This window comes from Aspergillus japonicus (genome assembly GCF_003184785.1).
Source record: "Aspergillus japonicus CBS 114.51 unplaced genomic scaffold BO86scaffold_58, whole genome shotgun sequence".
Lineage (NCBI taxonomy): Eukaryota > Fungi > Ascomycota > Eurotiomycetes > Eurotiales > Aspergillaceae > Aspergillus > Aspergillus japonicus.
The window spans coordinates 44022-71950 of NW_020291695.1; the positions used below are offsets into that span (position 1 = coordinate 44022).

Genomic DNA, 27929 nt, shown 5'->3' on the forward strand with positions numbered 1-27929 from the left:
TACGATACGATCTGCTGCACCCACCATGGCGCTCCCGCATATAGGACTCATCACTATCGCACCAAAGCGCCAGATGATCCAAGTAACAGCCCCGCGGGGCAAAGACTGGCAGCGCGGGCAGGAACGCCTCCACGAGGCCTTCCAGCTGCTCCGGGCCCAATATCCCGACGCGTCTCCGTTTCATGGCATCGTCCAGCGAGGCTCAGAGTGTGACCCGATGATACGCTGTTTTCGCGAGTCGCGCGACGATGACGCCCCAGACCGGATCGTGGACGGGATGTTTCTCTACAAGTTCAAAGGAACCAGAGAAACCAACATCCTGCATACAGTCATGTGCATTCCGCATCATAAGAAATATCTAGCCTGGCAGCGGAAGCATATCCGCGAGTCCAATGTCCAACTGCGTGCCAGGGAGATCACCACTGCTCGGGTGATAGAATCTTCGTCCAAACTCAATGCGCAATGCGTGGTCATGTAGGGCCGAGGTGAGAATACAGAATATAGATAGACTCTATATACGGTGCATACTGTACAGTACAGTACATGGTCCATACAGGAATAGGACTAGTAATGGAGATTTTGTAAAACCATTTTTCAACCTTGTATGTAAGCAAAATACAGGACGATACTTTACTGTACAGTACAGAATAGATAACAGCACAGATACCATATCATACCACCACTTCAATTGATTAATCTCCCCCCAAATAGATAAGAACCCCCCCAACCCTCCCCCTCTGTTCTCATCCACTATTCATTCCAATTCCTTTACTCCGTACCCTTACCCAATTCCCCCCAAGCACCGCAAGAATGCCAGACACCGAAGAACCCCCCATCTTCACCAAATACCCCTCCCTCCGCAAGATGGCGGGCCTGGAGGAGTCGGAGATCGTCGAGTCCCATGACGGGCGCGAGATCACCCTTCTCAAGCACATCTACGCCCATCCCGAGCTGGACACCAAACTGCGGGGTTCCCCGGCCGCCATTCTGGCGGTGATGGACGAGTTCGCCGCCCAGGAGGACTTTCTGATCAACATTGGCCCGGACAAAGCGGGCAAACTGGCCGTCTTGGTGCGGGAGCACCGGCCCCGGGTGGTGGTGGAGTTGGGGGGATACGTTGGGTAAGTAAGGTGCGGGTCGCTTGCTCACCGAGGAGAGAGCATGCTCATTGAAGTGGCCTTGGCTGAATATAGGTACTCTGCCATCCTGTTTGGGAGTCTCCTGAAGGAAATCTGGGCGCAGAACCCGGACGACGCGGAGATCAAGGCGGGCGAGGAGGACAACACGAAGGATCTGCCCCCCAGGCTCTACAGCATCGAGATCGACCCCCTGGTCGCCTCCGTCGCCATGAACCTCGTCAGCCTCGCCGGCCTGCAGGACCTCGTCGAGGTCGTCGTCGGCGCCTCCGCCCACACCCTGCGGCGGTTGCAGGAGCAGGGAACCCTCGACGGCCGGGGCATTGACCTGCTGTTCATGGACCACGATGAGGCGCTCTACGCGGCCGATGTCCAGGTGGCCGAGGAATTGGGGCTGTTGCAGACGGACGGCGCCCTGGTCATCGCCGACAATGTGATGCGCCCCGGGGCGCCGGCCTATCGCGATTACATGCGCAAGAACCCCCGCCTCCGCCAGAGTTGGGGCTTGCCGGGCTTGATTGTGCCCGGCGATCTCGCGGTGGGTCTTGTCTTTATTTCTTACCTCCCTTGATTTTGGACTCTGTGTCTGACCGCGTGGACCTGTAGGACGAGATGGAGATCAGCGTCGTGGGTCGAAAGGTGCCGAGGGGGAAGAATTCGAGCCGCGCAATGGAGAAGGTAGAGGAGGAGAACGGCGTGGACGAGCAGAAGCAGCCCGACCGCAAGAGGAAGAAGGTTGCTAACTGAGGGACTAGCATGGAGCAGGCACAGGGAGTGGCAGCAGTCGATGGATTCAGTAGAGCCCCTTCAATATAAAAGCGAATAGGAATCCAGGATCGTGCCCTAACGCACAACGTCTCACCACGCGAAGCCTAACATACACACGCATACACAGAACGAGACCGCGAAGAATCACAAAACCATCAATTCAAGTCGCTAACCACCCTAAACTTAAATCAGCGACTTCCCTCTCGCATCTTGTAGCCCCAAAGCAAGCTCTGCTGGAAGATGGTCGGATACTCGGCCGCCTCTGCCGGCGAGATCTCCACCCCGGCCTGTTGGAAGAGCAGCGACAGCTGCGCGGCGCTCACCGGATCTGGCCCAAAGGGGGTGTGCAGCATCGCCCGGCACTCCTCCTTGCGCGCCTTGGTATCCTCGCGATGGACCTGCGGGCCGAACACCTGCTCCCATATGCCTTTGACGGCGGCGATAATTGCGGCGCGGGGCGGCAAGTCGGTTTCCGCGAGTTGCCTGTCAATCGGAAGGGTGGGTGGGAACTCGGGCGCGGTCTGGTCGAAGTAAGTGTGTAACCGGATTCCGTCATCGGAGGCGTGAGGCGCCTGGAAGAACGAAATTGCATCGTCAAATTCGTCGAGAATGCGATCTGCGAGGGAAGAAGGAATCGTTGCGGCGCTGTAGCTCAGTTTGACCTCATGCAGTCGCTCTGCACCACAATCGTCCGTTGGAGTTACCATCATCCAGAGGTCGGCAGCGTCAGAGGCAGGTACGTAAGCTTCGAGACTCCCTGTAGCCCCGCCAAGGAGAACACGGTCTAGATCCTGGTGCAGGTTTTGGTATTGCAGGATGGAGCTGAACCGGGTGCATGGCGGCCATTGTGTGCAGTGATCGATGATCTCGCGGAAGCCCAACATGGAATGGGGGAGGGCGCCGATATATTGCTGTTGAATCGCATCCAGCAGCTCCCTTCGTGCGGTAGTGGGCTGGAGCTGGACGCGCACAGGAAGCACATTGAGACAGGGACCGACGACCTCATGAATAGCGTGCAGATGATCCAAGCTGGGCCGAGTGCTGGTCAAATGGCCGAAGACCACGTCCTGATGTTGCGAGAGACGGCCGAGCACGAGTGCCCAGGCGGCCTTGATGATCGTGGCCGGGGTGATGGAGGCGTCGAAAGTCGACCGTGACAGTCGAATAGTCCGCATTGCGGTCTGATCCAGGGGACAGTCTTTCGGTAACGAGTGCGAGGAGAGCTTGCTGCGTACCACGATGGGGGTGACTTGTGATCCTTGCAGCAGTTGACACCAGAACTGCTGGGCGTGCTCGTTCTGGGAAAGCAGCCGCTCGCTTTCCTCCACGTACTCCGAGAACCTGGCAGGAGGGGCCAACGCAATCCCGTTGTATAATGCGTCCAGGTCATTGAGGATGATGGGCATGCTGAGCCCGTCATATTGGGCATGAGAAATCCGCATCGTGAGACGAATATGGCCCGGGTGGACGATATGAAGTACGAAACGGACCAGACCATCATTCAAGGAGGGGGCAGGATCATTGTGAACTAGACTGGCCAAGGAACCGAGACCATGCATATCACTGAACCCTTCATGTACCTGGAAGTGGACATGTTCTGCTCGATATCGGGGAATCACTTGCTGGATACAGCCATGGAGGGCAACGAAACGAGCACGCAAAATTTCGTGCCGTTGCACCAGGGCATGGCAGGCATATTCCAATTGCTTCACGTTGATGTTGCCTTGGAGGTCATAGGAGAAAAAGTTCAGCCAGCCACGGGATGGAGAAAAAGTCTGTGCCAGACAGTAGGATTGGAAGTCGGTCGCCTTGAGGACCTTTTCAATGTCTCCTTCGAGGATTCCCAGTTCCAGCGAGATGAGGCGGAGATCCGGCGTAGTGTGACTAGAAGCAACATCAATGTCATCTGGTGGCGAGGTGGACCGATGTCGAGGAAGAATCCGTAACTTGGCCTTTGCAACAATGGCCGACAAGGTCTGAAGTTGGTGGACGTCTGCAGAACTGATATCAATGGAATGAGCTCGGGCATGCGCCACCAGGCGCATTACTAGAATAGAATCACCCCCCAGCTGGAAAAAGTTCGCATTTGGTCCAATGGACAACAGATCATGTTGCAGGATATCGGCCCATATGGATTGCAGGGTACGGAAAATATCCATTGGTGCTTCCACCCCATGGGAGCCCATCTTCCCCTTATCATCAGGGTTCGAGCATTGCTGCTGCTGCTGCTGCTGTTTCTGTTGACGGAGCTGCTCCACGGCAAGACGACGCACCTCCAACCGGTCTGTCTTGCCCGAAGAAGATGTTGGGAGGCTGTCGAGGAGCAGGAGATGCGTCGGGATCATGTACTCGGGAAGCCGGTTTGTGAGATTGGCCCTGATAGCATCCAAATGATGCTCTTCGCCGCGGTGTTGATTTGAAAGGATGGCAAGCATCAGGATATCTGCCGCCAGAATGTCAGGCGCTATGGATTGAGGAAGAATCTCGACCACAAGGTCTTGAACACCGGGCAGATTGAGGTCTCTCAGCGCGTGCTGCACCTCCTCGAGCTCCAGTCGCATCCCTCTCAGCTTGACCTGAGTATCCTTGCGCCCAACGTAGATCAAGCTTCCATCCTCGCTATAGCGGACCGTATCTCCGGTCTTGTAGCCCTTTGATTTGGATGGTGAACTGCCCCCAATGCTCGGCAGCCAGAGAGGCAGGTGGATGAATGCCCGTGAGGTTCTCTCCAGGTCGTGCAAGTATTCCTTCGCGAGTGCTGGTCCTTCGATGACGAGTTCGCCAACGGCACCGATGGGAGCCAGACGGTCGGGATTGTGTACATCCACGATCCAAGTGCGACATGCCAGACCCCGTCCAATATTGGCCGGATGTGTCTTTTCAGGGAGTAATGAGGAAGAGGCCGAGCAACAGACACAGGACTCGGTCGGTCCGTAGAGACTTTTCAGGTTGACCCCTACACCTACCCAGTCCGTGAGGTCAGCGCTTGTCAGTTTCTCACCTCCCAGTCGAAGTTTGGTGAGGCATTGAGAGACTTTCTGCACATCCAGAGTCCGGGCCACCGTGGGAGTCATGGCGGCATAGTTGACCTGCGTGTCCACAATGAACTGGGACAGACTGTCACGGCGCTCCGCTTCTGACGGCACGCAGAGACAGCTGCCACTTAGGAGGGAGATAAAAATATCGTCAATGCTGGCATCGAACGCATTGGAAGAAAATTGCAGGACACGGGTGGTCTCATCCAGCTCAAAGGCCTTCTGCTTGGCTGCGGTCGAAGAGGCATACGCCCCATGCGTTACGACCACCCCTTTTGGTGAACCAGTCGTCCCTGATGTGAAAACACAGTAGAGAGGATCATCGGCCTCGGGTCTGCTCAGCCCTGCAGGTGGTCCATCTGGCAGGCGACGCAGAAGTTGATGGGAAATGCGCAGCACCCGAAGTCGTCCTGATTCGAGAATATCGCTCGCACTCGCGGTGGATGCTATCACCACAGTCGCATTACACTGCTCGAGTATCTTCATCATCCTATCTCGGGGAGTGCTTGTCGCATCGATTGGGACAAAAGCCGCGCCTTCGGAGATCACCGCCAGCACGCTGATGATATAGAGCGCCGATTTCGGCATCACGACGGGAACGAAGGAGCCGCGCTGGACCCCACACAGCCGCAAATAGTGACTGAGCCGCTGGAACTGCTCCACAAGCTGACTGTATGTGAGAGCGTCGTCCCACGCATGTATGGCAGGAAGATCAGCGTGCTGCTTCGTGGAGGTATAAAGCATCTCACTCATAGTGGTGTCGACAGGCGTAGGAACAGAAGCATTCCAGCTAGCAATGAGGCCCAAGTCGGTAGGGCTGACCAGAGACAGGTCGGCAAGACGCATATTAGGGGATAGGTAGAGTTGCTCCACCAAGTGCTGCATAAGGTAGACGATGCGCTGCAGTGATGAGGCAGAGATGAATGCTTTCCGGTAGAAGACATGCACCTTCCATCCTCCTGCCTCCTGCATGTCGCACTCCACCACCACGGGATATGGCTGGTCGTTGCCTCGAGATATGGCGCTCGGGCTCCGGGAAGAGGCGAAGATTCCCAGCTTCTTCGCCGGTATCTGCGGCTGAACGACCAGGAGACTGTCGAAATCGCAGCAGCGAGAGCAATCAGTTCCCAACTTTGCGATTCGCTGAAGCCCAAAATGCTCGTGGGGAATGGCAGCAATCATGGATTGATTAACATGGTTGAGGAAGCCTTCAACAGTCCAGTCCTGATTGATTTGCAGTCGGCAGGGAATTGTGGTCAAGGTTGGCCCCACCATTTGGTCAATGTCCTTAACAGGCACATTCCGCCCCGCCACAGAGAGTCCGAAGCGAACATCGCTGTTCCCAGTATAGGCTGTGATGACCAGGGCCCATGCGGCTCGGAGAACTATGGCGGGCGTCACTTCAAGCCTCGAGCCTTCCTGCTCGACACGCGGCATGTTGTAGTGATATTCCTCTACAGAATCTAGCTCCTCGACGGTACCGTTCTGCGATGGGAGGTCAGAGGAGCCAGAAGACTGGGTTAGAATGGATGCCCAGTACTGGCTGCTTAGGTCTGGATCCAAGCTTCCCAGATGACCGATAAAGTCGCTGAAGCGAGGCCTGGGGCGTTCAGATGACAGGAAGCCGAATTGGTACACCTCATTGACTTGCTGGAGGATAAGAGAGAGACTCCAGCCGTCATAGAGCGAATGATGCATGGTCAAGACAAAGGTCCATCCCGCGGATTCATGACTATTGGGGCACAGGGCGACCCGGACCAACGAGGTGCCCAGGCCAAACGAAAACCCTTGCGTGAGAACCTGGTCAATCCCATCTTCGTACTCCCATCGTAGTCCTCCGTCTTTTGTGACCACTTGCACGGTGCCATGAGGCTCGAGATAGACAATTCGGGTTCGCAGGATATCGTTTTGGCGAAAAACAGTCTCGACGGCGTGTTTGAAGCGATCCAGGTCAATATCTAGCGGTAGGTCATAGGCAGCCTGTGAGCCGTAAGTTGATTGACTGTGGCGCCCTTCAGCAGCTAGCAGTTCAATCTGGAGGGGAGTGCAGGGGTAGACATCCTGAACCGTGTCCTCTGGAATATCCCAGACTTTTGACAGATCGAATAGCAAAGTCGGCGAGGGGGCCAGAAGTCCAAATGCATGCAGATCCTCGTGGGTCCCTGGCGTTGCTCCTGGCACTGGCTTTGTGCCCTGGTCCTGAGCATCAATCTGGGCGGCCATGTGGCGTAATTCGGGGTGATTGAAAATGTCTCCAACAGTCAGAAACATACCTTCATCACGGAGCGCGGCCGCAAGCCTTATGGCCGTGATTGAGTCGCCCCCAAGACGGAAAAAGCTGTCGTGGCTCCCGATCATCATCGTATCAACGCTCAGAACTTCGGCCCAGAGTTTCTGGAGCTGGAACTCGGTTTCGGATTCTACCGGCTGCTTCTCCCCACCCTCGAGCGAGTACGCTAAGAGGTCTTCGGTGCTCATCGAGTTGAGAAGGTGCTGCAGCTTACGCCGATCTGCCTTGCCAGCCAGTGTTCGTGGCATGGAGCGGAGAGGCACATAGCGTGAAGGAATCATATAGGCTGGGAGCGTCTTAGACAGGCAAAGGACGAGTTTAGAGGTAAGGTCCTGGACTCGTTTCTTCACGGCTGGCGTCAAGGACATCAGAACAGCGCCATCCTTGTTGAATGAATCGTCTAGACAGAGGAATGCAACGAGAACTTTGCGCTGGAGAGTATCAGCCTGTAGGCTGGTCACCTCCACGGCCATCTCAATCGTCTGGGGTAGAAGGGCCTTTTTCAGGTGATCCTCAATCTCGCCTATTTCGATCCGTTGCCCATAGATCTTGACCTGTGTGTCTTTGCGGCCGATGTAGAGGAGGGTTCCTGCCTCGCTGTACCGTACAAGATCGCCTGTCTTGTAGAATCGGCGAGGGCTCTTTGGATTCTCCGGGGTACGTGCCCATGTTGCATCAGTGATGAAGGATGCATTTGTTTTGTTGATATCTCCGAGGTACCCCCGGGCTAACAGAGGGCCCTCCACGAGCAGTTCTCCCACTAGGCCGACGGGGGTGAGTTGATGATGGTTATCCGGATTCACGATCCAAGTAAGAGCCGCGACCCCACGACCGATATCAATGGGGTCTGAAGCTGTGGTAACAGTTCCACTACATGTGGCCGTGATGCAGGTCTCGGTGGGACCGTAGACATTCCTCAACTCGAGAGCTGGCGCCCATTTATCAATGTGCGTCGGCGTCATCCTTTCTCCGCCGAGACGCAGGTACTTCAGGCCTGGAACCAACTGGGGTGAAAGGGTATTCGCGAAGGATGGCGTGATGTGGGCGGTGTTGACCTTGGATTTGTTGATGAACCCGGCAATATCATTCATGCGATCATCCTCCGAAGGAATGCAGACGCATCCACCAAAGAACAGAGTGGTGATAATATCCTCCAAGCTGGTATCAAAGCTGAAGGACGCAAATTGAAGCACTCGACTCTGCTCCGAGCGGAGAAGGGCTTCTTGCCGGGGCCCTAACACGCCCGAGCAGAATTGATCGTGTTGGATGACCACACCCTTTGGTTTTCCAGTACTGCCGGAGGTAAAGATGACATAAACGACGTTCTGTGGCTGGACACGATCACTTTCAGTCAGATCGCTGTCGTCCGGTTGAGCTGCCCTTTCCGATATATTGCTTCCGGGAGTCAACATATCGAAGGCAAGTGACGTCTCCGGTCCTGCCGAGTGCCAAGAGAACGAGACCGGCGTGCGTGGCGATGAGTCTCGAGGTGAGGCTGTACGTTCGGATGTCTGGTCTCCGGGCTCTTGCTTGGATGTGTCTAGGAATTGTGGCTGTAGGCCGGGAAAGTAATGAGCCGGCCTGACGTCGGGGATTTTGGTGCTATATGGGTCAGTCTCATGTCCTCCAGCGTCCAGGCCTCGGAACATGTTCTCTGAAACTATCAGTTTAGAAGCCGTACACAGAGGGGTCCCCGAGGTTTCTGACGAGACTAGAGCCAAGTCCGCGTTGCACTGCGCAACAATGTCGTTCATTCGGTCTAGCGGATGGGAGACATCCAGAGGAACAAACCCACCCCCGGCCATCATGACTCCCAACATGGCCACTACTGCCCAGACCGATTTCTCAAAAAGTACTGGTACCAGCCGCTCGGGTCCAACGTGATACTCCATCTGCAACGTCCGTGCTAATTGGGAGGAGTATCGATGAAGATCACGGTATGTGAGAGAGCCATCCCATGCATACACGGCTTCGGAATCTGGATGGAGAAGCACCTGCTCTTCGATCACCTCATGCACCAGGCGAGGCTGGGGCTGCGGCTGCTCCTTGTTCCACGTCTGAATCTGCTCTCGGTCCTGCCTGGTGATCATCTCTACCTGCCCAACCGTTACGCCTTCGTCGAACAACCAAAAGGTCTGGAATATGGCATCGAAGTGGAGCGCCAGGCGCTCGGCCTGCACCGGTGAGATGGTTGTGGGATCGCAGATGACTTCAAGGTCCACCTCATGTTCAGAAAATGTGCATGACAAGACCAGGGGATAGGTGTGAAAATGGGAATTGGCGGCAGCCTCGTCAACCGGCAGCCCGAAAACACTGTGTTCTGCGGTCGACTCGGTCTTCTCGTCCGCTGGCTGTATCACGAGCAGGTTCTGAAAGTCGCATGCCTCCAGACAGCCTTGGCTTAGCTTCCGAATCCTCTGAAGGCCAGTATGCTCATGTGGCATCATCTCCGTGGCCTGAGATTGCATATTCCGAAGGAATTCCACCACAGATTGCTCACTGTCGATCCGAACACGGACTGGAACCGTCGTCAATGTAGGCCCCGCTATGCTGGCAATTCCTTCCACTGGAGCTGTTCGTCCGCTTAAAGTAACTCCGAAGCTGACATCATCGGACTCGGAGTATTTGCTTATCAAAAAGGCCCAGGCGGCGCGAAGGATGATTGCAGTAGTGAACCGGCGACTCGGGCGTCTCCCGAGACGTATACGATGGTATACCTTTGACATATCACGGCGTTCCTTCTTAGATCCCATATTCCGTGCAGGAAACTCCACCTGTCTAAAACCATCTAACTGATTAGTCCAGTAGCCCTCCGAGGCGGACCGGTCTCTGGTCTCGAGATATGCAATAAAGCAACGGAAGGGGATGATGGACCATGCAGCTGCACTTTCTTCGGCAAGATACGCTTCTGCTGCTCTTCGAATTATGGTAGGAAGCAGCCAGCCATCGTACAGGGCGTGATGAACTGTCCAAACAAAGAACTTGGCTTGGTCTGGTGTGGTCACAATGGCACATCGCGACAGGGTTGAGCCATATGTCATCGGAACCCCTTTGTCCTCCTCGAGGAACGACTGCAAGTCACTACAATGAGTATTCTTCCATGCAACCGTGTCTTTGCCAGCGTCATCTGCTCGCAGGACAACTTGAAGTGTCCCAAATCGGCGAGAAAGCATGATTCGTGTCCTCAATAGTGAGTGCCTAGAGGCCACCAGCTGCCATGCGTACTGCAGACGCGCCAGAGATGTGCCGGGGGATATGCTATAAACCAGACGAGCAGTATAAGCATCTTTCTGCCGCATTGACAATGCCATCAGGCCTTCCTGGACCGCTGAGCAAGGATAAACATCTTCGATATTGTCTCTGGGAACCTGGCAGGCGGTGGCGATTTCCTCCTCAAGAGCCTCGTCAGGCCAACTACATGGCAGCAGCGAGAAAGGGGTGGGATCTCGATCCACTAGTTTTGATAAAGCAGGCAGCGGATGAGAGTGCGATGTCCCGGTAAGTCTGGCTGCCATCTCGCGTAGTGTGGGATAACGGAAGACATCCGCAACACTGAGCACAGTTTCACGCTTTCCAACCAGAGAGGACAGCTTCATCGCCAGGATAGAATCGCCCCCAATCTGAAAAAAGTCATCATGTATCCCAATTCGCTGGGGCGGGAGTTTGAGCAGCTGAGACCATAGCGATTGAAGCATGCGCTGCTCAGGCGTCTCAGGCTGATGATGGCCTGATGCAGAGGTGAGCGAGTAGTCCAGGTATTGCGACTCCGTCAGCGTCTGTACTGCCTTGGCCAAAGTGGCGCGGTCCTTTTTGCCAGCGGTGTTGGTTGGAATCCTGCTCGCAGGGATATAAAGGCTTGGTCGCATGTATATCGGGAGAGAGGATGCAACCTGATTCTGTAGGTTGATGATTTCCTCGCGTATACTGCCAGAGAGCGGCAGTATATTAAAGTCAGTCTCAGTCTGCCATGGCTGCAGGGACTTTGAGAAGAAGGCAACAATGAGTCGTCTCCCAGGGTCTGCTGGACTCAATGCCAAACAAGAGGCAACACCTCCTTTCCACGGACAATGCAACTGGAGGCAAGAGTCGACCTCATCCAGTTCGATGCGCTGACCGTGAAGTTTGATCTGATCGTCTCGGCGCCCAAGGCAAATCAGGGATCCGTCCGGAGCATACTGCACCAGGTCCCCCGTTCTATAGAATCGTCGGGGAAAACGCGGCTGCGACTGCCTTAAACATGCAGGATCGGTGATGAAATTGGCATCGGTCAGATCCTGCCTATCGTGATAGCCCCTGGCCAGAACTGGTCCTTCAAGCAGCAGCTCGCCCACAGCACCTATCGGAACTAGCTGGTTGGGATTTTGGCTGTCCACAACCCATGTCAATGCTCCAACCCCGAGTCCGATGTTGCTCGCATGGCGATCTTTTGCCTCCAGCTCATAGGGAGGAGAGACCACACTGGTCACGGAGCACTCCGCCGGTCCATAAGAATTGATCAAGGTGACAGCCTCAGACCATTGCATGATGATGTCTGCTGTCACCTGTTCTCCGCCCAAGATCAATGTTTCTAACGATGGAACATCCTTGGGTTGGAGCAGCCTGGCCACCGAGGGAGTGAGTTCCGCCGTATTCACATTCATTCGCCGTATCGCTCCTGGAAGGTCACTCAGACGCTCTTGCTCCGAGGGGAGACAGACGCATCCGCCTTGCATGAGTGTGGTCAAGATATCTTCTAAACAGGTGTCAAAGGCAAAAGAGGCGAATTGGAGAGTTCGAGTCTTGGAGGACCGCATAATCGCCTTCGCTCGAGCTGCCACACCGGAGCAGAATGCACCATGCTCCGTGACGATGCCCTTGGGGACGCCTGTAGTACCCGAGGTGAAGACAATGTATGCGCTGTGGGCTGGCGAACTCCGAGAAATATTTCCAATCTGAAGACATCCTGCCCCAGTGGGCTTCTCTGTCAGTAGTTGTTGATACCGGAGATGTGAGATCTCCACCATGCGTAGCTGTGACTCAGACCACTCTGCTTGTATACTGCCGTCACTTGGAACCAGAATCATTTGCGCCTTGACCTGACGACATATCTCCAAACGTCGCGAGATGGGATGGGATGGATCAAGGGGAACAATTGCACCCCCTGCTTTGAGAACAGCGATCATTGCCACAACGGCCCAGAAAGACTTGTGGAAGCATAGAGGAACTGCGACCTCTTCTCGCACACCCATACTTCTAAGAGACTGGGCAACCGTGTCCGAAATGGCGTCCATTTCCCTATAGGTTAGCTCCCCATCCCAGGAACACAAGGCTGGACTTTGCGGCGCTGTTGAAGAACGTGAAGATATGACCTCGTGAATACATTTCTCCACGGCCAGGGGAGTGTTGCTGTTCCAGTCAACGATCTGTCGAAAATCCATGTCGCTAATCAAGCACAATGACTTGAGTGGTGAATCGAGCGTGGAGCCGGCCGTCTGAAAGACGTGGCGAAATGTGTGCGCGAGTCTATTTATTGAATCACTGGAGGCCTTGTCACTCCAGTAGTCGAAGCGCACTGTTGCAAGCCCCGGAGAAAGATACGATGTCACCGTCAATTCGTACTGCATTCAGATACGTGAGCGTCTTTCTTACGGGCGTATTGATCTTGTGCGCAAGAAAGGATCAAGGAAACGGGTGACTGACCTCAGTGGGGTCATAGACCTCCAAGCTCTTCAAAGTCATCTTCGTCTCAATGCCGAGTTCTGGGCCTGTTGCATTGAGGATGGATATCAGGGTGTTGAAGGGGCCCACTCCAGATATGCCGACGGCATGCCAGATATCTCCCAAGGAGACGTGTTGATGGGGGATGCTTGAGATAAAATCATCTTTCTGTGTCAACATTAGCTGAGCAGGAGTTTGCTCATAATCAACAGCCAGTCGGCAGGTTAGCAGGTTGATGAATGGCCCCACGGCGTCACGAATGCCATCCACTGGCACTGCTCTGCCCGAGGATATATATCCAAAGCATGCTTCGCGTTGGTCGGTATATAATCTCAGGACAGTTGCCCAAGTCAGCTGGAGAAGATCTGCAATAGTCAGGCTCCGCCGCCTCAACTCGACCAGGATTGACTGCTCCAATGGAATATCAATGCTGTACGATTGCAGTTTCGGGGGCGCAGAGGGGTGGTTCGATGTCGGCAATTTAAGGTGGCAGGTTTCTGTTCTCTGAAGATACTTCATCCAGTATTCCAAGCCAGCATCCCTATCCTGGTTGCGAAGATAGCGGATATAGTCACCATAGCTTGTATTGGAAACAGCTTCTGGAAGAGGATTTGACGCAGCACAGACTCGGACAAGATCCCGGAATATCAGATCCATCGAGCTGCCATCTGTTATTGCATGGCTCATTTCCAATTTACAGACAAAGGCATCTTTCCCAGCGGGTGCTAAGCGAAGCCTATGCGGCGGTTTGAAGTCAGGAAATGGTTCCTCTGACAAGCTTAGTATCTCGTGTTTGCTGGAATGCTGTGTAACTTGGACCACTGGATGGCGTAGAATGACCTGAGCAAAATGCTCTGTGTGAGTTGGCAACTCCAAGAAGACAGCTCTGAGCGCATCATGCCTCTCGATAACCATGCGCCAGGCGGATATGATCGTCTGCATATCCCACATAGCTTCCTGATTTGCACGACCCGTAATCTCAAATACGTGTGCTGTCTGATATAAAGTCTGGTCGCGAGACCGACTCGTGAGAATACCCTGTTGCATGGACAGGCAAGGGTAGATGGCCTGTATATCATGACTTGGAATGCCACTGATGCTGGAGACACTCTGGGGGCTAAGACCGAATGCATCGAACATGTCAATTCCTTGTGTGCAGTTTTCTGCATGGGGCCCAGGCTGCTGCGGTGCGAGTGAAACCGCCCTTGAAAGCCCAGGTGCGCTATAGGGAACGTCCTTCAGCCTAACACCCCTGAGAATATCTCGGACATCGATTTCGACGCCCTTCTTCCGACAGGCTGTGACTAGTTGAATTGCCGTGAGCGAGTCGCCCCCAAGGCTAACAAATGTGGATTCCATTGGGACCTGAGAACGGTGAAGTTGCAAGATAGCACTACATTGCATCAGGAGCACCTGCTGACCCTGGCTTAAATGCTCGGACTCGTCAATAAAGGGGCTCTGGGAAAGAGTCAGCGGGCGTGAAGCGTCTGGAGGCGGCTGCTTGGTCTGGGAGACCTCCTGCGTCATCTTCTTCACGCTGTTCAAGATCTCCTTCCTATTAAGTTTACCATTCATGTTCAAAGATGGCCTCGACATGAGAAGCCACTCCGTTGGCCACATATAGGGAGGAAGCTCCGTTTGCGTGGATGTCCGAACATTTTCAAGTTGGCGCTGTAGCATCCCTGGATCGATGAGAAGCGGAGCCTCATCAGATGAGGGAGACGACAAGAAGTCCTTATCCAGTGCGACAACCGCCGTAAGTCTGCCAGCATATGGGCCATCTGATGGATACAGCACCACCGCTTCCCTGACCAGCTCATGTTGGTTGATGCTGAACTCGATATCGCCGGGCTCAATTCTCTGACCATGATATTTGATTTGAGCATCCCGACGACCTAGAAAGGTGAGCGTCCCATCGTCATTGTGCCTGGCAATGTCACCCGTCCGGTAAAAGCGAGATGGAAGTCGGCCTACTTGACGGTCAAACCAAGCTGGCTGGCGGGGGAAGGCGCGTGCTGTGAGCTCAGGGCGATTCAGATACCCCCGAGAAACCGTGGGGCCTTCAATGACCAACTCCCCGGGACACCCCAGTGGTGCCAAACGATTGCAGTCATCCGAGGAGACAATCCAATGATGACAAGCCATGGCACGTCCGACATTGGAGTATGGATGCTGGTTATTCTGAACTTCGAGCACAGATGCCAGGACCCCTGTTTCGCTTGGCCCATAACCGGTGTGAAATCGAAGTCGTGGTGCCCATTGAAGAGTGATGTTCTTCGGCAGAGCTTCACCTCCAATGGCCAGCGTCTCCAGGCAAGGGACATTGTCGGGGTCTAGAAGCCCCAAGACAGAAGGTGTTGTGCATAACCAGTTAGCCTTCAAGTGGCAAATGGAGTGCTCTAGCTGGTTCACTCGGTCATATTCCGAGGGTATACAGAGGCACGCGCCATGAAGCACGGCAAGGAACATATCCCCAGCACTGGCATCAAAACCATAGCTGGAATACTGGAATATCCGCGAGTCCGATGAGACATTGAAGGCTTGTGCGAAGGCCAAGGTTGAAGTACACATCGCCGAGTGGGGCACGTCAATTCCCTTGGGAGTCCCTGTGCTTCCAGACGTATACAAAACAAAAGCCCTGTTGAAGGGCTGAACTTTCCCAGTTCTCAGCGCACCCTCGCTTAGGGTGAGAGGTTGTGGAAGAGATTTCAGCGCCGGTTCATCCACACATATAACACGGGGGACCAAGCTTTCACACAGTGACACATGTGATCTATCAGTGAGCATAATGGCAATTCTACCATCGCTGAGAATTGACCTTAACCTGCTCACAGGCTGTTGAGTGTCGAAGGTGAGGCAGGCGCCGCCGGCCTTTTGAACCCCGAGGATGGAGACTGGAACCTGCTTGGACTTATCAAGGTATAAAGCAACTATAATCTCAGGCCCGACGCCGATTTTCTGTAATTGATGGGCGAGACGAGTTGACTGCTCATCGAGCTGCTGGTAGGTGAGTACACCATCCCATGCATTGACTGCTATGCGACTGGGATGCCTCGCTGCAACCTCCTCGAAGACATGGTGGAGACAACGGTTGACGGATGGAATAGGCCGACCATTCCATGCCCAAATCTGCTGCTTATCCTCGGGACTCAGGACTTCTACGTCCTGGACCCTCGGCGAGTGGGAGGAAATTGACAGTTGCCGCACAACATGGACAAACTGTTGCAGTAGACATCGCACACGCTGAGTGGTGAAGATGGACTCATCAAAATGTCCCACAACTCGTAGGTATTGTCCGCCGTGACATTCCAGGGTCAGCGGACATGGGTATTTGCGTGTCGTCGGGCGAAATAGACTAAGGATTTGGTCACCACACCGAAAGGCCTTCGGAACTGGGTCTCGAATACAGAGCAGGCTAGCAAGTGGCCCTGTCCAGGGCATCTCGGCACTTTCGCGACTATAGTCAATCTTGCTAACTTGATCTAGGAGTTGCATTGTCGTGTCTGCTTGCTCAACTGAAATGCGTACTGGCAGCAAGGCAATCTCTGGGGATGTGGATTCAGCGCTCACGCCATCATAGGTGCTTTGATCACGGTGAAAGACAACAGTTCCAAATGTCACATCCGAAGCTTGAGCATATGTGCTGATAGTGATAGCCCATGCTGAATATAGCACTTGTGAAAGATGGGGAGTTGACATGTTCAGCCCCAGGATCATCGCTTCGTGCTCGACGACAGAAGATGCGCAAACTTGCTGTGAAATCCAGTCCACACCAGTGAGAGAGTCGCGCACTGCTTCTGCCTTCCACCAGGCAGGGATCGATTCGTTTTTCGCATCCTGATCTGCCGTCGGTAGCTGAACAGAGCCATCGAGAGAGATTTGTGGAACGTGACGCCCTGAACCCCCTCCACCCTCACCTAAGGCCTCGTATTCCCGACATAGTCGTTCAAGGAGCACAGTCACAGTTCGGTCGTCATGAATGGACTGATGAAGACTCAGAACCATAAACCGCTCGGTGGCTCCCTTCTGCTCTCCAATGATGCCCCAGCGCGAGAGTGGCGAACCGTAGCCCATGGGTATTTTGAGGTCCCTGCTCAGATATGCTTGCAGAGAGTTGTCACAATCCCAAGACGAACTTTCTTCCACAACAGTCTGGATGGCGCCTTTGACGGTACTGAATATCCTGGTACGTAGGATCTCACAAGATGCAACCACGCAATTCCAAGCGGCCTTTAATCGATGGAGGTCGAGTCCGGGGGGAAGGTCCAGCACATATTGCAATATACACGAAGAACAGCTGATCGAGTACTCCATTAACAGGCTTTGTAACGCATTGCAGAGAGATACATTCTGCACGTGTAGGGATAGGAATGTTTCATCTGTTCTCAGCTCGGCGATCATTGCTGCTGCCAGAGCAGAAGCAGCAGCGTGGTGTGTAGGCTCGGAGCGCATCCTGTCCTTGAACGTGACATGTACAACGTGTCGAAATTGTCGAAATGAATGACCCTACGGACTAAAACGGTTCGAACGCTCCCATTTATAGAGATCTTAGGTCTCTTACTTAAGTGACTGGATGGGAGGGGCCAGGATGGCTCCCCCTTAGTCGGATCCAACGCAGTTTCGTCGGCCTACCGTGATAGAACTCCGCTATCCAACGTGGTCTGATTGACTAACCATTATGATCCGGGTATAAGGTATTTCTTACGCGGCGTACCGCACTCATCGGTTAGTTGACAGACTACACGCGGCCATCCGACTGATACAAAGCCCATCATGTATTAATGGCCCTCTCGGTTGGCACGGCACCACGTCTCCAAATCACCCGGATAATGAAGGAAGTAGTGACATCCTTTCAGAAAAATTGTTACTCGATATTGCAGTTTCTACCAATCTTACAGCTTCATTCGGACAGGCGCCGAAGTAACGGCTGCTTTCTATCAAGCATCTCTCCTAAGTGTTTCCTTGTCTCCCCCACCTTCCGACTTTGAATTAGTACAGGCCATGAAGAGGACCCCATACTGGAGGATCCCTAGCTGCATTTTGTTATATTACAAGAGCGCTGCATGCGTTACCTTTCTTGTACTTTGATTACTGTATAGTAAGATAGCCAGCCAAAATATTGCAAATACACACGAAACTTGAGCGAACAAGAAAGAAGACAAAAGGAGGAGGAAACACGACGTATGATCAATACTCAACCCTTATATGGATTTGCCGTCGTGATTCAAGGCATCATTTTAATACATCAGAATACCGTGCTCTCAGAGGGTTGTCTGATCCGGATTCACGGGCGAGGCAGAGAAGGGTGGTGTCCGAAGAAATATATAAACCACGCGTTCGCAAGGCTACCAGACTATGGAGCCAGCTTTGAGAACAAGACACACGGGCATATCCCTCTGACCTCATTTCTGCACTCCACTCCACATTGTTTTCTAGGATCTTACTGTGAGTCCACAATGGTCGAGTATCACCATGGCAAGGCCCTTATGGAGATGATCCCCAAGGGGGTCAATTCCATCACCGCCGCATGGCTGCTTGCCACCACTGGAGTACTAGCTTATCTGACCTTTTGGATGATGATATCTCCGAGCTTGGCGGAGAGGAACAACCGCAAAGAACTGGTAGTACCTCGTAACAATCTGTCATGCCATGGACTTTTCGATTGGCGATATCTTGCCGGGACAGAATGCTAATGCATGGACTTTCAGAAAAAGAAAGAACAGCCGGGCCACAATTACCCATCCGGCGAAACTACTACTATCACACCACTGACAGACTTTAACTATCGCACGATCAATCCAATCGACTACCGACCTTTCAAGACCATGCAGCACGTTTCAATGGGTGAGCCTCATTCCTTGTTCTTCATGCGCCATGGTGCTCGAAATCTGACCTCAACAAACTCTACCTGAGACAGGGATCAAGAAAATGCCCAAGGAGGAGTGGATCCGTATTGACCGAGGCTACCTCGACCGCATCGAGGAACGTAAGCAAGTCATGCAGACCAATCCCAAGGAGGTCTTTGGGAGCAACCTCATCGTCGACCCGGCCATTGCAGAGCTTTACGAGGAAGTCATGGACCTCCTACCCCGACGCTATCCTACAATGTTCGAACTGCGCGGCAAGACTCTCCACAACAAGGTCACCAACCAGTCCTATTCTGTCGATCTCGCGGGACTGACTCCACTGACCATGCTGCGCAACCTGGGTGAGAACGTCGAAGAAGACTTCTATATTATGTGTCCCGATGCGGAAAATGAGTTGAGACTGCAGGGTTACATTGCCTGCTTCCCCGGGGGATTTCTAAGCCCTTCGCGTGTAGGCATGTCAATGCGCGAGATTCACCAGCCCGTACCTGGATTTGAAGCTCGTATTGGCAAAGGTGCAGACCGATTTCTTGTCCGCCTTGAGCCAGGAGTCTTCGTGGGAAGGATGAATGTAAGAGCTAACCATCTAGAAGCACCTACAAGGGATCCTCTTGTGCTTCCATTCCTTGGAAACCCTTTTGACTGACGTGGCACACAGTGGAGTCTCCAGACTGATGGCCGGGATCTCTTCCGCATGGATGGCAATAACTTCTATCCCGAGAAGGATAATCAACTACCCCTCAAACCGCGTGCTGTCAACCTAGGCGACTGTTATCTCCGGGTGGAGCATCAGACTTTGACCCGGCTGGCGAGGTCGCGCGCAGTTATCTTCTGTGTCCGCTCATACATGACCTCGCTGCAGGATGTGCGAGCCGAAGGCAATGGCCCCGCGCTCGCCGATGCCATCGAGAGCATGCCAGAGAAATTGGGTGTGTACAAGATGCGGCCGCTTTGGAGTGAAGCCATCTATCCTTACCTCCGTCAGCAGCAGAGCCTCTAAGCGTTTTCTCTGCACGATAAAAAGGAGCGAGGAAGTGGGGGCGGGGGGGGGGGGGGCTGTTCATCAACATGTTTGTATAGGGTATGAGGGCTTCAGGTATGAGGGGTTCAGGACAACTCTGCTTGCAAGAAACATATTCTTCTTAGTCATCCTTGGCAATTTTAGATCATGTTACAAAGACAAATTGCAAAAATGATTTTCTTTCCGAGGTCTCACCACGAGCCATCAATGGCCTGATCAGGGAGTCAATCTTCACGGTTGGAGATGCCCTTGATACATGTAAGCAATGCATGCATATTTTACTGTATTGGTTGCGCAGATGTATGTATGCTACTGTACATACAGACTGAATCGCGAAGCACAGTACAGTACAGTACAGGACAATACAATACAGAGTATGAGGCTCACGGCGAAATGTAATACCAATACCGTGGCATGTCAGGCGAAGTATTTTGCAAGACAGGTGCATGTATGACCTGTTATTTGACACGATCTGTCTGTCTAGTGTGCTTCTAATCGTCCGATTCGTCGGTTCGCCTAACATTGCCCGCCGTTTTCAGACGATTTGCACCGAGTCCAGCCTCGCCATGTCAGTTGCGCGAGGGATCCAAAGCCGCTGGATTCGCCCCACATCATCTTACGGAGGGGTAGTTGAAATGGAGACATGGGCAGAAGCATAGCGGGGTAGATGCATGGAGGGGTAGTTGCATAGAGGGGTAGGTCAATGATAAGAGCGATGAGAGACTAATTATATCGCCTGACATGATAAGTAGAGAGGGATACAGCTTCAGTACCGCTAAGCTTTGTGGACGCCTGATGCCAAGGGGGCGGAGTCTGCAGTGAGTCTGCAGTGACAGCTCATCCTCTAGCCCTAATCGGCACTCGAAGGAGCCGGAATCCGTCGGTCATTCCTGCAGCTATTGCAGCAATTTCCCCGCGTATGCGTAACTCAAGTAACGTTAAGCATATTTAGACCGATGGATACATTTATACATACATACAGTACATACAGTAAGCATTTGATGCCGAAAATCATCAAGGGAGGAGTATTCTATCTCCCACACGCAGAATACAACATTACATTCCAGTTTAGCGCTTACGGCCCACAGGTCAAATCATACCGATTTCAGAGAAGTAGAATTTGCAAGGCTTGGATGAAACATCAAAAACTAACGAAGGTAGGCCCACTCGGTCATCGCCGTCTGACCCAGGCAGCCGACGCTTAGAGACGACTAGATATCCTCGCTTGCCGTCCCTGCGGCTTACTGTCTGCATCGATTACGGTACGTTCGCTCCAACTCTGCGTTCCAGAGGCCTGCATCCGGCCGAGAACATGCGCGGTAGTGGTGACATCGCAGAATTCGTCCTTCATGGTGGCGAGGTGGATGGCATGGACTGCCTCGGCGTCGTACTCACGCCCGTCGAATTGAACGTTGAAGGTGGCTGTGGCATCCTGCACAAGGATGATCTCTGCCTGGGGCTCGCTTCCATCCTTGACAACGCAGCCATAGCCATGGTTGACCACCCGTAGATTGGACGCGGCGCGGAGGGTTGTGCTGACACAGTGAGCCGTCATCAGTCCGATAATCACTAGCCGCTGCAAGTTCAACTGGCGCAAGACATCGGCGAGATCCGTCTCGATGAAAGGAGAGTTGGTGGTCTTGGAAAAGACGGCCTCGCCCTTGATCGGTCGTGCGTATGGCATGAAGTCCGCACCTGGCTTCGACGGGTGCAGAGGCGACCCAAGGAAGGTGGAATGGTGACAGACGTGAAGAACATGAGCACCAGGCGTAGTGCGGAAGGCGGCCAGGAGAGCAGTAACATTCTGTTCAAACTGCGGTGTTGAGCGCTGCGTGCCCCAATGGGTGGGATGCGAGAAGCCCTGCTGGATGTCGATGAGCAACAACGCAGTGCGGGTTGGGGAAGCCATGTCGATCAAGGCGAAGGTGAAAAGCGCAAAGAAGAATGAGCCAGATTCAGGTATCGACTCCAACTAGACGAGCTCAAATACCTCCTGCAACAATCGCTACCCCACAAGTCATGCATCGGTCATCATCGGTCATGTCCGAGTGACTGCGACGCCTTGGAGTCCTTGAATGCATCTCTCATGCTTCGTGCAGCGGAGTCCAACGGGAAGCCGCCGTGGCAGCCCTCTGGAATGCCTGAGTTATTTTCGTCCGGTGAGATACGAAACGCAGATCCACGCCTGATTTTACTGCATTGGTGGCCTCATGCATGGCTGGATGCAGATGTTGGCGGGATTTTCTGCAGCCGAGTGGGTGGAAAGCATCAATCACCTCCTCGGACAAGCACAGCTAATACAGCATAGACCAGTAGCGGTACATGGGTTCATATGTGCATGCCCTATCTCGATCATATCCACCCATAGATTGTAGTACTTATCTCCTGAAGAATGTCGGACCATGTCCGGGTCCATTGACATTCGCCCCATGTGCCTCTTATCTTATGCAAACGCCTTGATGAAGGAAGATTGGCTCGTATCAATCTACAGGTAGAAAAGGAACCCAACCCAAAAAAGCGTGAACAGTGTGCTTTTTATTCGACCCGGAACCTAACGGCCCTTAAAGAGGTGCCCGCTTTGAATGCCCTTGCTATCGACGCAAATATTCCTCCCCTCTGACCCAGAAACGATATTGTCACTATGTCACAGCAAAGATGCTCATTCGCCTTGGACGATCTTTGGGGTCCAACAGTGCACCCTTGCCGTCGTGCATTTGACTTTACACTGCTTTTCGAACAGTCAGTGCTGTCCATTCTGCCATCCTCGCTTTTCCTGCTCTTCGCCGTAGGGAGAGGCTACCAACTATGCCAAAGACATTACCTAGTCAGCGGGTGGGCCCTGCTAGGATCCAAACTGGTGAGTGCGGAAATGCATATCAGGAACAAGGGGACATGGGAAAGAGAGCTCACAGCCGAAAAAAGACAGCATCCACAATTTCTGCCTGCCTTCAACTGGCCCTGTTGGTGATCTATTGTCTGGTCCCCGCGGACCGCACCAGAGTATCAATTGCAGCCACTGCATTGAACCTGGTTGCGGCAATTGGACTGGCACTGCTTTCCTACGCCGAACATAGGAAGACCACGCGACCATCATCTCTCATAAATGGTTATTTGCTGTTAACTCTCCTGCTTGATGGCGTGCAGGTACGGTCGCTTTGGCTTGCCAATGTAAGAACCAGCATTGCAAGTATTTTCACCGCGACCTTCGTCATGAGGGGAGTACAGACCGTCGTGGAATCGGTTCCCAAGACCCGATGGTTGATGCAGAAGCACAATGCTCCCAAGAGTCCGGAAGATTTTGCAGGCATCGTTTCCAAAACCTTCTTTCTTTGGATCAACAACCTCATCCGGCTGGGCTATATTCGTGAGCTTGCATTCGAAGATCTCTATCCCATGCCGGCCGGGTTCAGTACAGTGAACCTAGAGAAGGACCTGTGGGATGTCTGGGAACGAGGTATCTCTTTTTCATGCTGCCATTGTCTTCGTCTCATTGATCCAGTGGGAGAGAAAGTTGAACACTAATGCTCTTGTAGCTGTCAAGACCGGGAAGAATGCCCTCCTGGTGTCCACGATTCAAGCTTTGAAGATGCGACTTCTGAGCCCAATCCTGCCGAGGCTCTGTCTCATTGCATTGACCCTTACACAGCCTCTTCTCTTGGTCCAAATGGTCAACTACATCCATGCACCCAGCACACCACCCGAGCGGAATATCGGCTACGGACTACTTGGCGCCTACGCAATCGTCTATGTCGGAATTGCGGTATGAGCGTGATATTTCTCCCGTGATACCGACCCTGGGCAATTACTGACGCAGCCGTAGATGACCACGGCGTGGTATTGGCATCAGACCTATCAGTTCATTACCTGCGTGCGAGGCGCTTTAGTTGCGGTTGTTTACCGCAAGACCCTCAGCCTCGACGTATCATCCACCACTAGGTCCTCCGCCTTGACGATCATGAATGCTGATGTCGAGCGAATTGTCGGTGGTCTGAGAATGATCCACGAGATATGGGCGAATTTTATCCAAGTTGCGTTCGGAGCCTGGTTGCTGGAACGGCAAGTTGGTGTCGCTGTTGTGCCTTCACTTGTAATCGCAGCTGGTATGCAAAATTCCACCAGTCAGCGCTCTGGAAGTATTCGGAAGAAACTGACTTGTCGTGCAGTATGTGCTTTGCTAACCATGAGGTTTGGAGCCTCTGCGGGTCGTCAGCAAGAAGCCTGGATGGGGGTGGTTGAAAAACGAGTCGGTACGTTGCCAAGCTTTGAGGCCGGAATTTCAACTTGGATGAAGGACTTATAAATGTCAGGAATAACCTCCAGCACCCTTTCTGCGATGAAAAGCCTGAGAATGTCTGGCTTAATGCGCAAAGTGATGGGGATACTCCAACAGGCGCGGGAAAACGAGCTTAAAGTTGCTGCTGGGTTCAGGTGGTGGGAAATTGGCGCAATGATGATGGGTGAGTCTAACATATATATTCCCTCTAGTAAAGAGCTATGGTGGGACAGTGACTGACTTTCTGAGCAGGATTCCTTCCGGTCATCATATCCCCGGTGCTGACCTTTGCAGTCTTTATTGCCGCAGACCATGCACGCCATGTCACCCTGGATGCTGGTCGAATGTTCTCCTCCCTATCACTATTGATGCTGATCTCACAGCCCTTGAGCATGCTCTTTCAATCTGCCCCGGAATTGGCCTCGATGGTGGCTTGTTTTCAACGGATCCAGCAGTTTCTGCTCACTGACCCGAGGTCTGACCAACGCAAGATTGTTGCATCCACCCTCAACAAACTCAAGCCGGCGAATGTTGAAGTTGAAGAAAAATCATCGGCTACAACTGCTGCTGCCATTACTATCAGGAGCGCGAGTTTCATCTGGCCGGGAGGAGTAACCCCGGTGCTGTGCAACATTAGCCTGTCAATTCCCAGGCAGAAGCTCACCATGATCTTTGGGCCTGTTGGCTGCGGGAAAACCAGTTTGCTGCATGCGCTCCTTGGTGAAATCCCTGCCTCGGAGGGTGAGATAATTGTCTCCACTGGCACCACAGCATATTGTGCTCAAACACCTTGGGTTCGGGACGGAACCCTAAGAAACAACATTGTGGCATTCTCCGACTACGATGAACGTTGGTACAAAACCGTCCTTCACGCCTGTGCCCTTGATGAGGACCTTCTCCACTTCCAAGATGGAAATGATACGCAGTTGGGTGACAATGGGGCAAATCTGAGTGGGGGTCAGAAGCAGCGCGTGGTAGGCCACTCACTCTAATGTCTGTTCCTACGATCTTGTGTGCGCTATTCTGACCAAACTCATTGCAGTCACTCGCTCGAGCGATCTATGCAAGACGCAGTGTCTATATTCTTGATGATATCCTCGGTGGGCTTGATGCTACTACAGAAGCCAAAGTTCTCCAACGTTTGCTGGGGCCTAGTGGGCTTTTACGGAATAATGGCAGTACAACAGTGTTGGCAACCCATGCAGGTGAGAAACCTCCTCATACCTTTCGGACCGGGCTGATCTAGCTAACCGACAACTTCATGCACTAAGAGCACCACGCTTCTTACGCTGATCACATTATTCGTCTCAGTGCGAATGGTGAAGTGGTGGAACAGGAGTCGCTGTCCGAGTTGCAACGGCGCCCGAGCCCGCCAACGAGTGATACATCCCACGCGCCTACCCCTATCCCCGAAATTGAAATGGATGCCAAACTGCCCAGCACACAAGCTAACTCCTCAACTGTGGAAAAGCCACAGGTTGCAGTCTCTGAGATTGGCTCAAGTTCGGCAGCAACGGAGTCAGCTAACAGGGTGAATGTGATGGTCTATTACATGCTGTCGATCGGAAAGCTCTTTTCTCTGGCTTATGTACTAATTGCCATTGCGTACGCTTTTCTCTTCTGCTTCCCATGTAAGGGCGCCCACCTGTTGAATAGATATGCTATGCTTTGAGATAATGCTGATTCAAGTGGTTAGATGTCTGGGCAGAATGGTGGAGTGAAGCAAATGAGAGACATCCCGGATATCATCAAGCTATGTATATGGGCATCTATGCACTTTTTCAGTGCTCCTGCCTTATAACTCTCGCTGTTCTGGGATGGTGCGTGCATTCCATCTCCCCTGCTCTTCTTTCCCACCGTGCATTTAGTCCGCTTACTGATCCTCGACCAGGCATGCTGTGATCAACGTTGTATCGTCCGCAGGGCGATCCCTCCACTGGACCCTTGTGCAAACGACTTTTCGGTGATTGCGCCGGAAGCATTTTTGACAACATCATTAGTTCTAACACCAATGACAGGGCGCCCATGTCTTTCTTTCAAGCAACCAAGCTTGGTTCAATTATTTCCAGGTTGGTTGATGGTTGAAACTGTATCCGGGATGGGTCTAACTCCTGTTTCATGATGCAGATTCAGTCAGGATATACAGTTTGTTGACACGGAGCTACCCATGGCGCTTTTAAACATTTTCTGCAGTCAGTACCGTCGTTTCCCCTTGTCCGGTGCATGGTTGTTAATGTCAACGACAGGTGGCCTTATTATGCTGGGCCAGATACTCCTGATCATGACTTCATCGTATTGGGTGGCGATTTCGTATCCGGTGATATTCTTAGTGATGTTTGTGCTGCAGAAGGTCTATCTGAGAACCTCGCGGCAGCTACGGAAGATGGACCTGGAGAACAAGGGCCCCCTCTAGTAAGTGTCACGCTACACTGTCAGACGCGCTCCTTGGGCAAGCACCACTAAGCCTGAGTTATCTTCCCCTTACAGCTCGCAGTTCATGGAGTCTCTCGATGGACTGGCTACAGTCCGCGCCTTTGGATGGCAAGAAGGACTGATTCGGCAAAACCACAAGCACTTGACTCGATCGCAGACCCCGTTCTATCTTCTATTCTGTGTCCAACGCTGGCTGGCCCTGGTCATGGACTGCCTGGCTGCCGGATTTGTGCTTCTTCTGATCGGGCTGCTCATTGGACTCAAAGATCGGATCAGCCCTGGTTTCGCAGGCGTAGCCCTCTCAAACGTTATCAGCTTGAGCGGCATCTTGACTGACATCATCATGGTCTGGACCGAGTTTGAAACATCCCTGACCTCGATCGGGCGTGTTCGAGACTATGCCAGCGAGACCCCGGCGGAGGAGCTCTCCACAGAGACCACGACACCTCCCGAGAACTGGCCGGACCGAGGGCATATCGAGTTCCAGAATCTCACTGCCACGTACCAGTAAGTCTTCCACGTTTTCCTTGCTGCTGTATTTCCGAAATTGTATTGAGTCTCACAAACACGTGCCAGGACTGGGACTGTCCCGGCTCTGCGTAAGATGTCTTTGAGAATCGAGCCCGGGGAGAAGGTCGGAGTGTGCGGTCGAACTGGCAGGTAAGTCAACGGTGAAGGTCCAAACCTTGATACCGTCATAATAGCATCCAAACTGACAGTGTGCGTCAACCGTGACATTGATAGCGGCAAATCCTCCTTGATGATGGCATTATTCAAAATGATCGAGGTGACTGAAGGAAGTATCATCATTGACGGCATCGCCACCTCGACACTGCCGGCCAATATCGTCCGCACCGCCATGAATGCCATTCCCCAGGAGCCCTGCTTCTTGCCCGGCTCTGTCCGTGATAATATGGACCCTCACAGCGTCTCCGATGATGTCAGCGTTAATCAAGCACTGGCTGCCGTTCACCTGGAGAAAATAATCGAACAGCAGGGCGGTCTCGACACCGACATGTCTCAGGTCCATCTCTCGCATGGACAGAAGCAACTGTTCTGCCTGGGCCGCGCGATACTGAAGCGGTGCAGGGTTGTGGTGCTGGACGAAGCCACTAGCGAGTAAGTCATCTCTGCCTTCTCTTCTCTATCCTGACCTACTCACCTTGTTCCCCCAAACAGCATCGATGTCGCCACAGAACGACTTATCCAGAAGGTCATTCGAGAGCGTTTTAAGGACTGCACGGTAATCACGATTGCGCATCGGCTCGATACCATCCTGGATAGCGATCGTGTGGTACTGCTCGATCACGGCGAGGTGGTCGAGTTCGATTCGCCGGCAACTTTGCTGGGAAGAAAGTCGCGTTTTCGGGTGTTCTACGAGGCTGGGAATTGCGAGTAGGCCAGGGAGA

General features: G+C 53.1%; 5 protein-coding genes across 5 annotated transcripts; 3 read left to right on the plus strand and 2 right to left on the minus strand.

Moving 5' to 3' along the window:
• Window positions 1-25: 25 nt before the first annotated feature.
• On the plus strand, window positions 26-1883 carry BO86DRAFT_382158 (O-methyltransferase; the record flags this gene model as incomplete). The annotated part of the gene is made up of 5 exons (XM_025670801.1): window positions 26-474; window positions 536-602; window positions 712-1121; window positions 1194-1674; window positions 1743-1883. The coding sequence occupies 5 exons, from the start codon at window positions 26-28 to the stop codon at window positions 1881-1883; spliced, it is 1548 nt and encodes a 515-aa protein (XP_025524275.1).
• Window positions 1884-2092: 209 nt separating this feature from the next.
• On the minus strand, window positions 2093-17378 carry BO86DRAFT_402781 (acetyl-CoA synthetase-like protein; the record flags this gene model as incomplete). The annotated part of the gene is made up of 3 exons (XM_025673887.1): window positions 2093-11247; window positions 11296-12826; window positions 12909-17378. 3 exons carry the CDS (start codon window positions 17376-17378, stop codon window positions 2093-2095), a joined length of 15156 nt encoding a protein of 5051 aa, XP_025524276.1.
• Window positions 17379-18309: 931 nt separating this feature from the next.
• Window positions 18310-19793, plus strand: BO86DRAFT_458496 (heme-dependent oxidative N-demethylase family protein; the record flags this gene model as incomplete). The annotated part of the gene is made up of 4 exons (XM_025677298.1): window positions 18310-18547; window positions 18635-18770; window positions 18844-19364; window positions 19452-19793. The coding sequence occupies exons 1-4, from the start codon at window positions 18383-18385 to the stop codon at window positions 19791-19793; spliced, it is 1164 nt and encodes a 387-aa protein (XP_025524277.1). The 5' UTR covers window positions 18310-18382.
• A 1327-nt stretch (window positions 19794-21120) lies between these two features.
• On the minus strand, window positions 21121-21699 carry BO86DRAFT_279394 (Isochorismatase hydrolase; the record flags this gene model as incomplete). The annotated part of the gene is made up of 1 exon (XM_025667313.1): window positions 21121-21699. A coding segment is annotated over one exon (579 nt), but the record flags the coding sequence as incomplete, so codon positions are not given.
• A 756-nt stretch (window positions 21700-22455) lies between these two features.
• On the plus strand, window positions 22456-27919 carry BO86DRAFT_320810 (ABC multidrug transporter; the record flags this gene model as incomplete). Its single annotated transcript, XM_025668313.1, has 18 exons — window positions 22456-22671; window positions 22737-23268; window positions 23348-23574; window positions 23635-23914; window positions 23978-24061; window positions 24122-24271; window positions 24340-25061; window positions 25130-25292; window positions 25359-25718; window positions 25784-25907; window positions 25979-26050; window positions 26106-26156; window positions 26215-26279; window positions 26334-26499; window positions 26575-27027; window positions 27097-27180; window positions 27265-27639; window positions 27700-27919. 18 exons carry the CDS (start codon window positions 22456-22458, stop codon window positions 27917-27919), a joined length of 4344 nt encoding a protein of 1447 aa, XP_025524279.1.
• Between the last annotated feature and the right edge of the window lie 10 nt (window positions 27920-27929).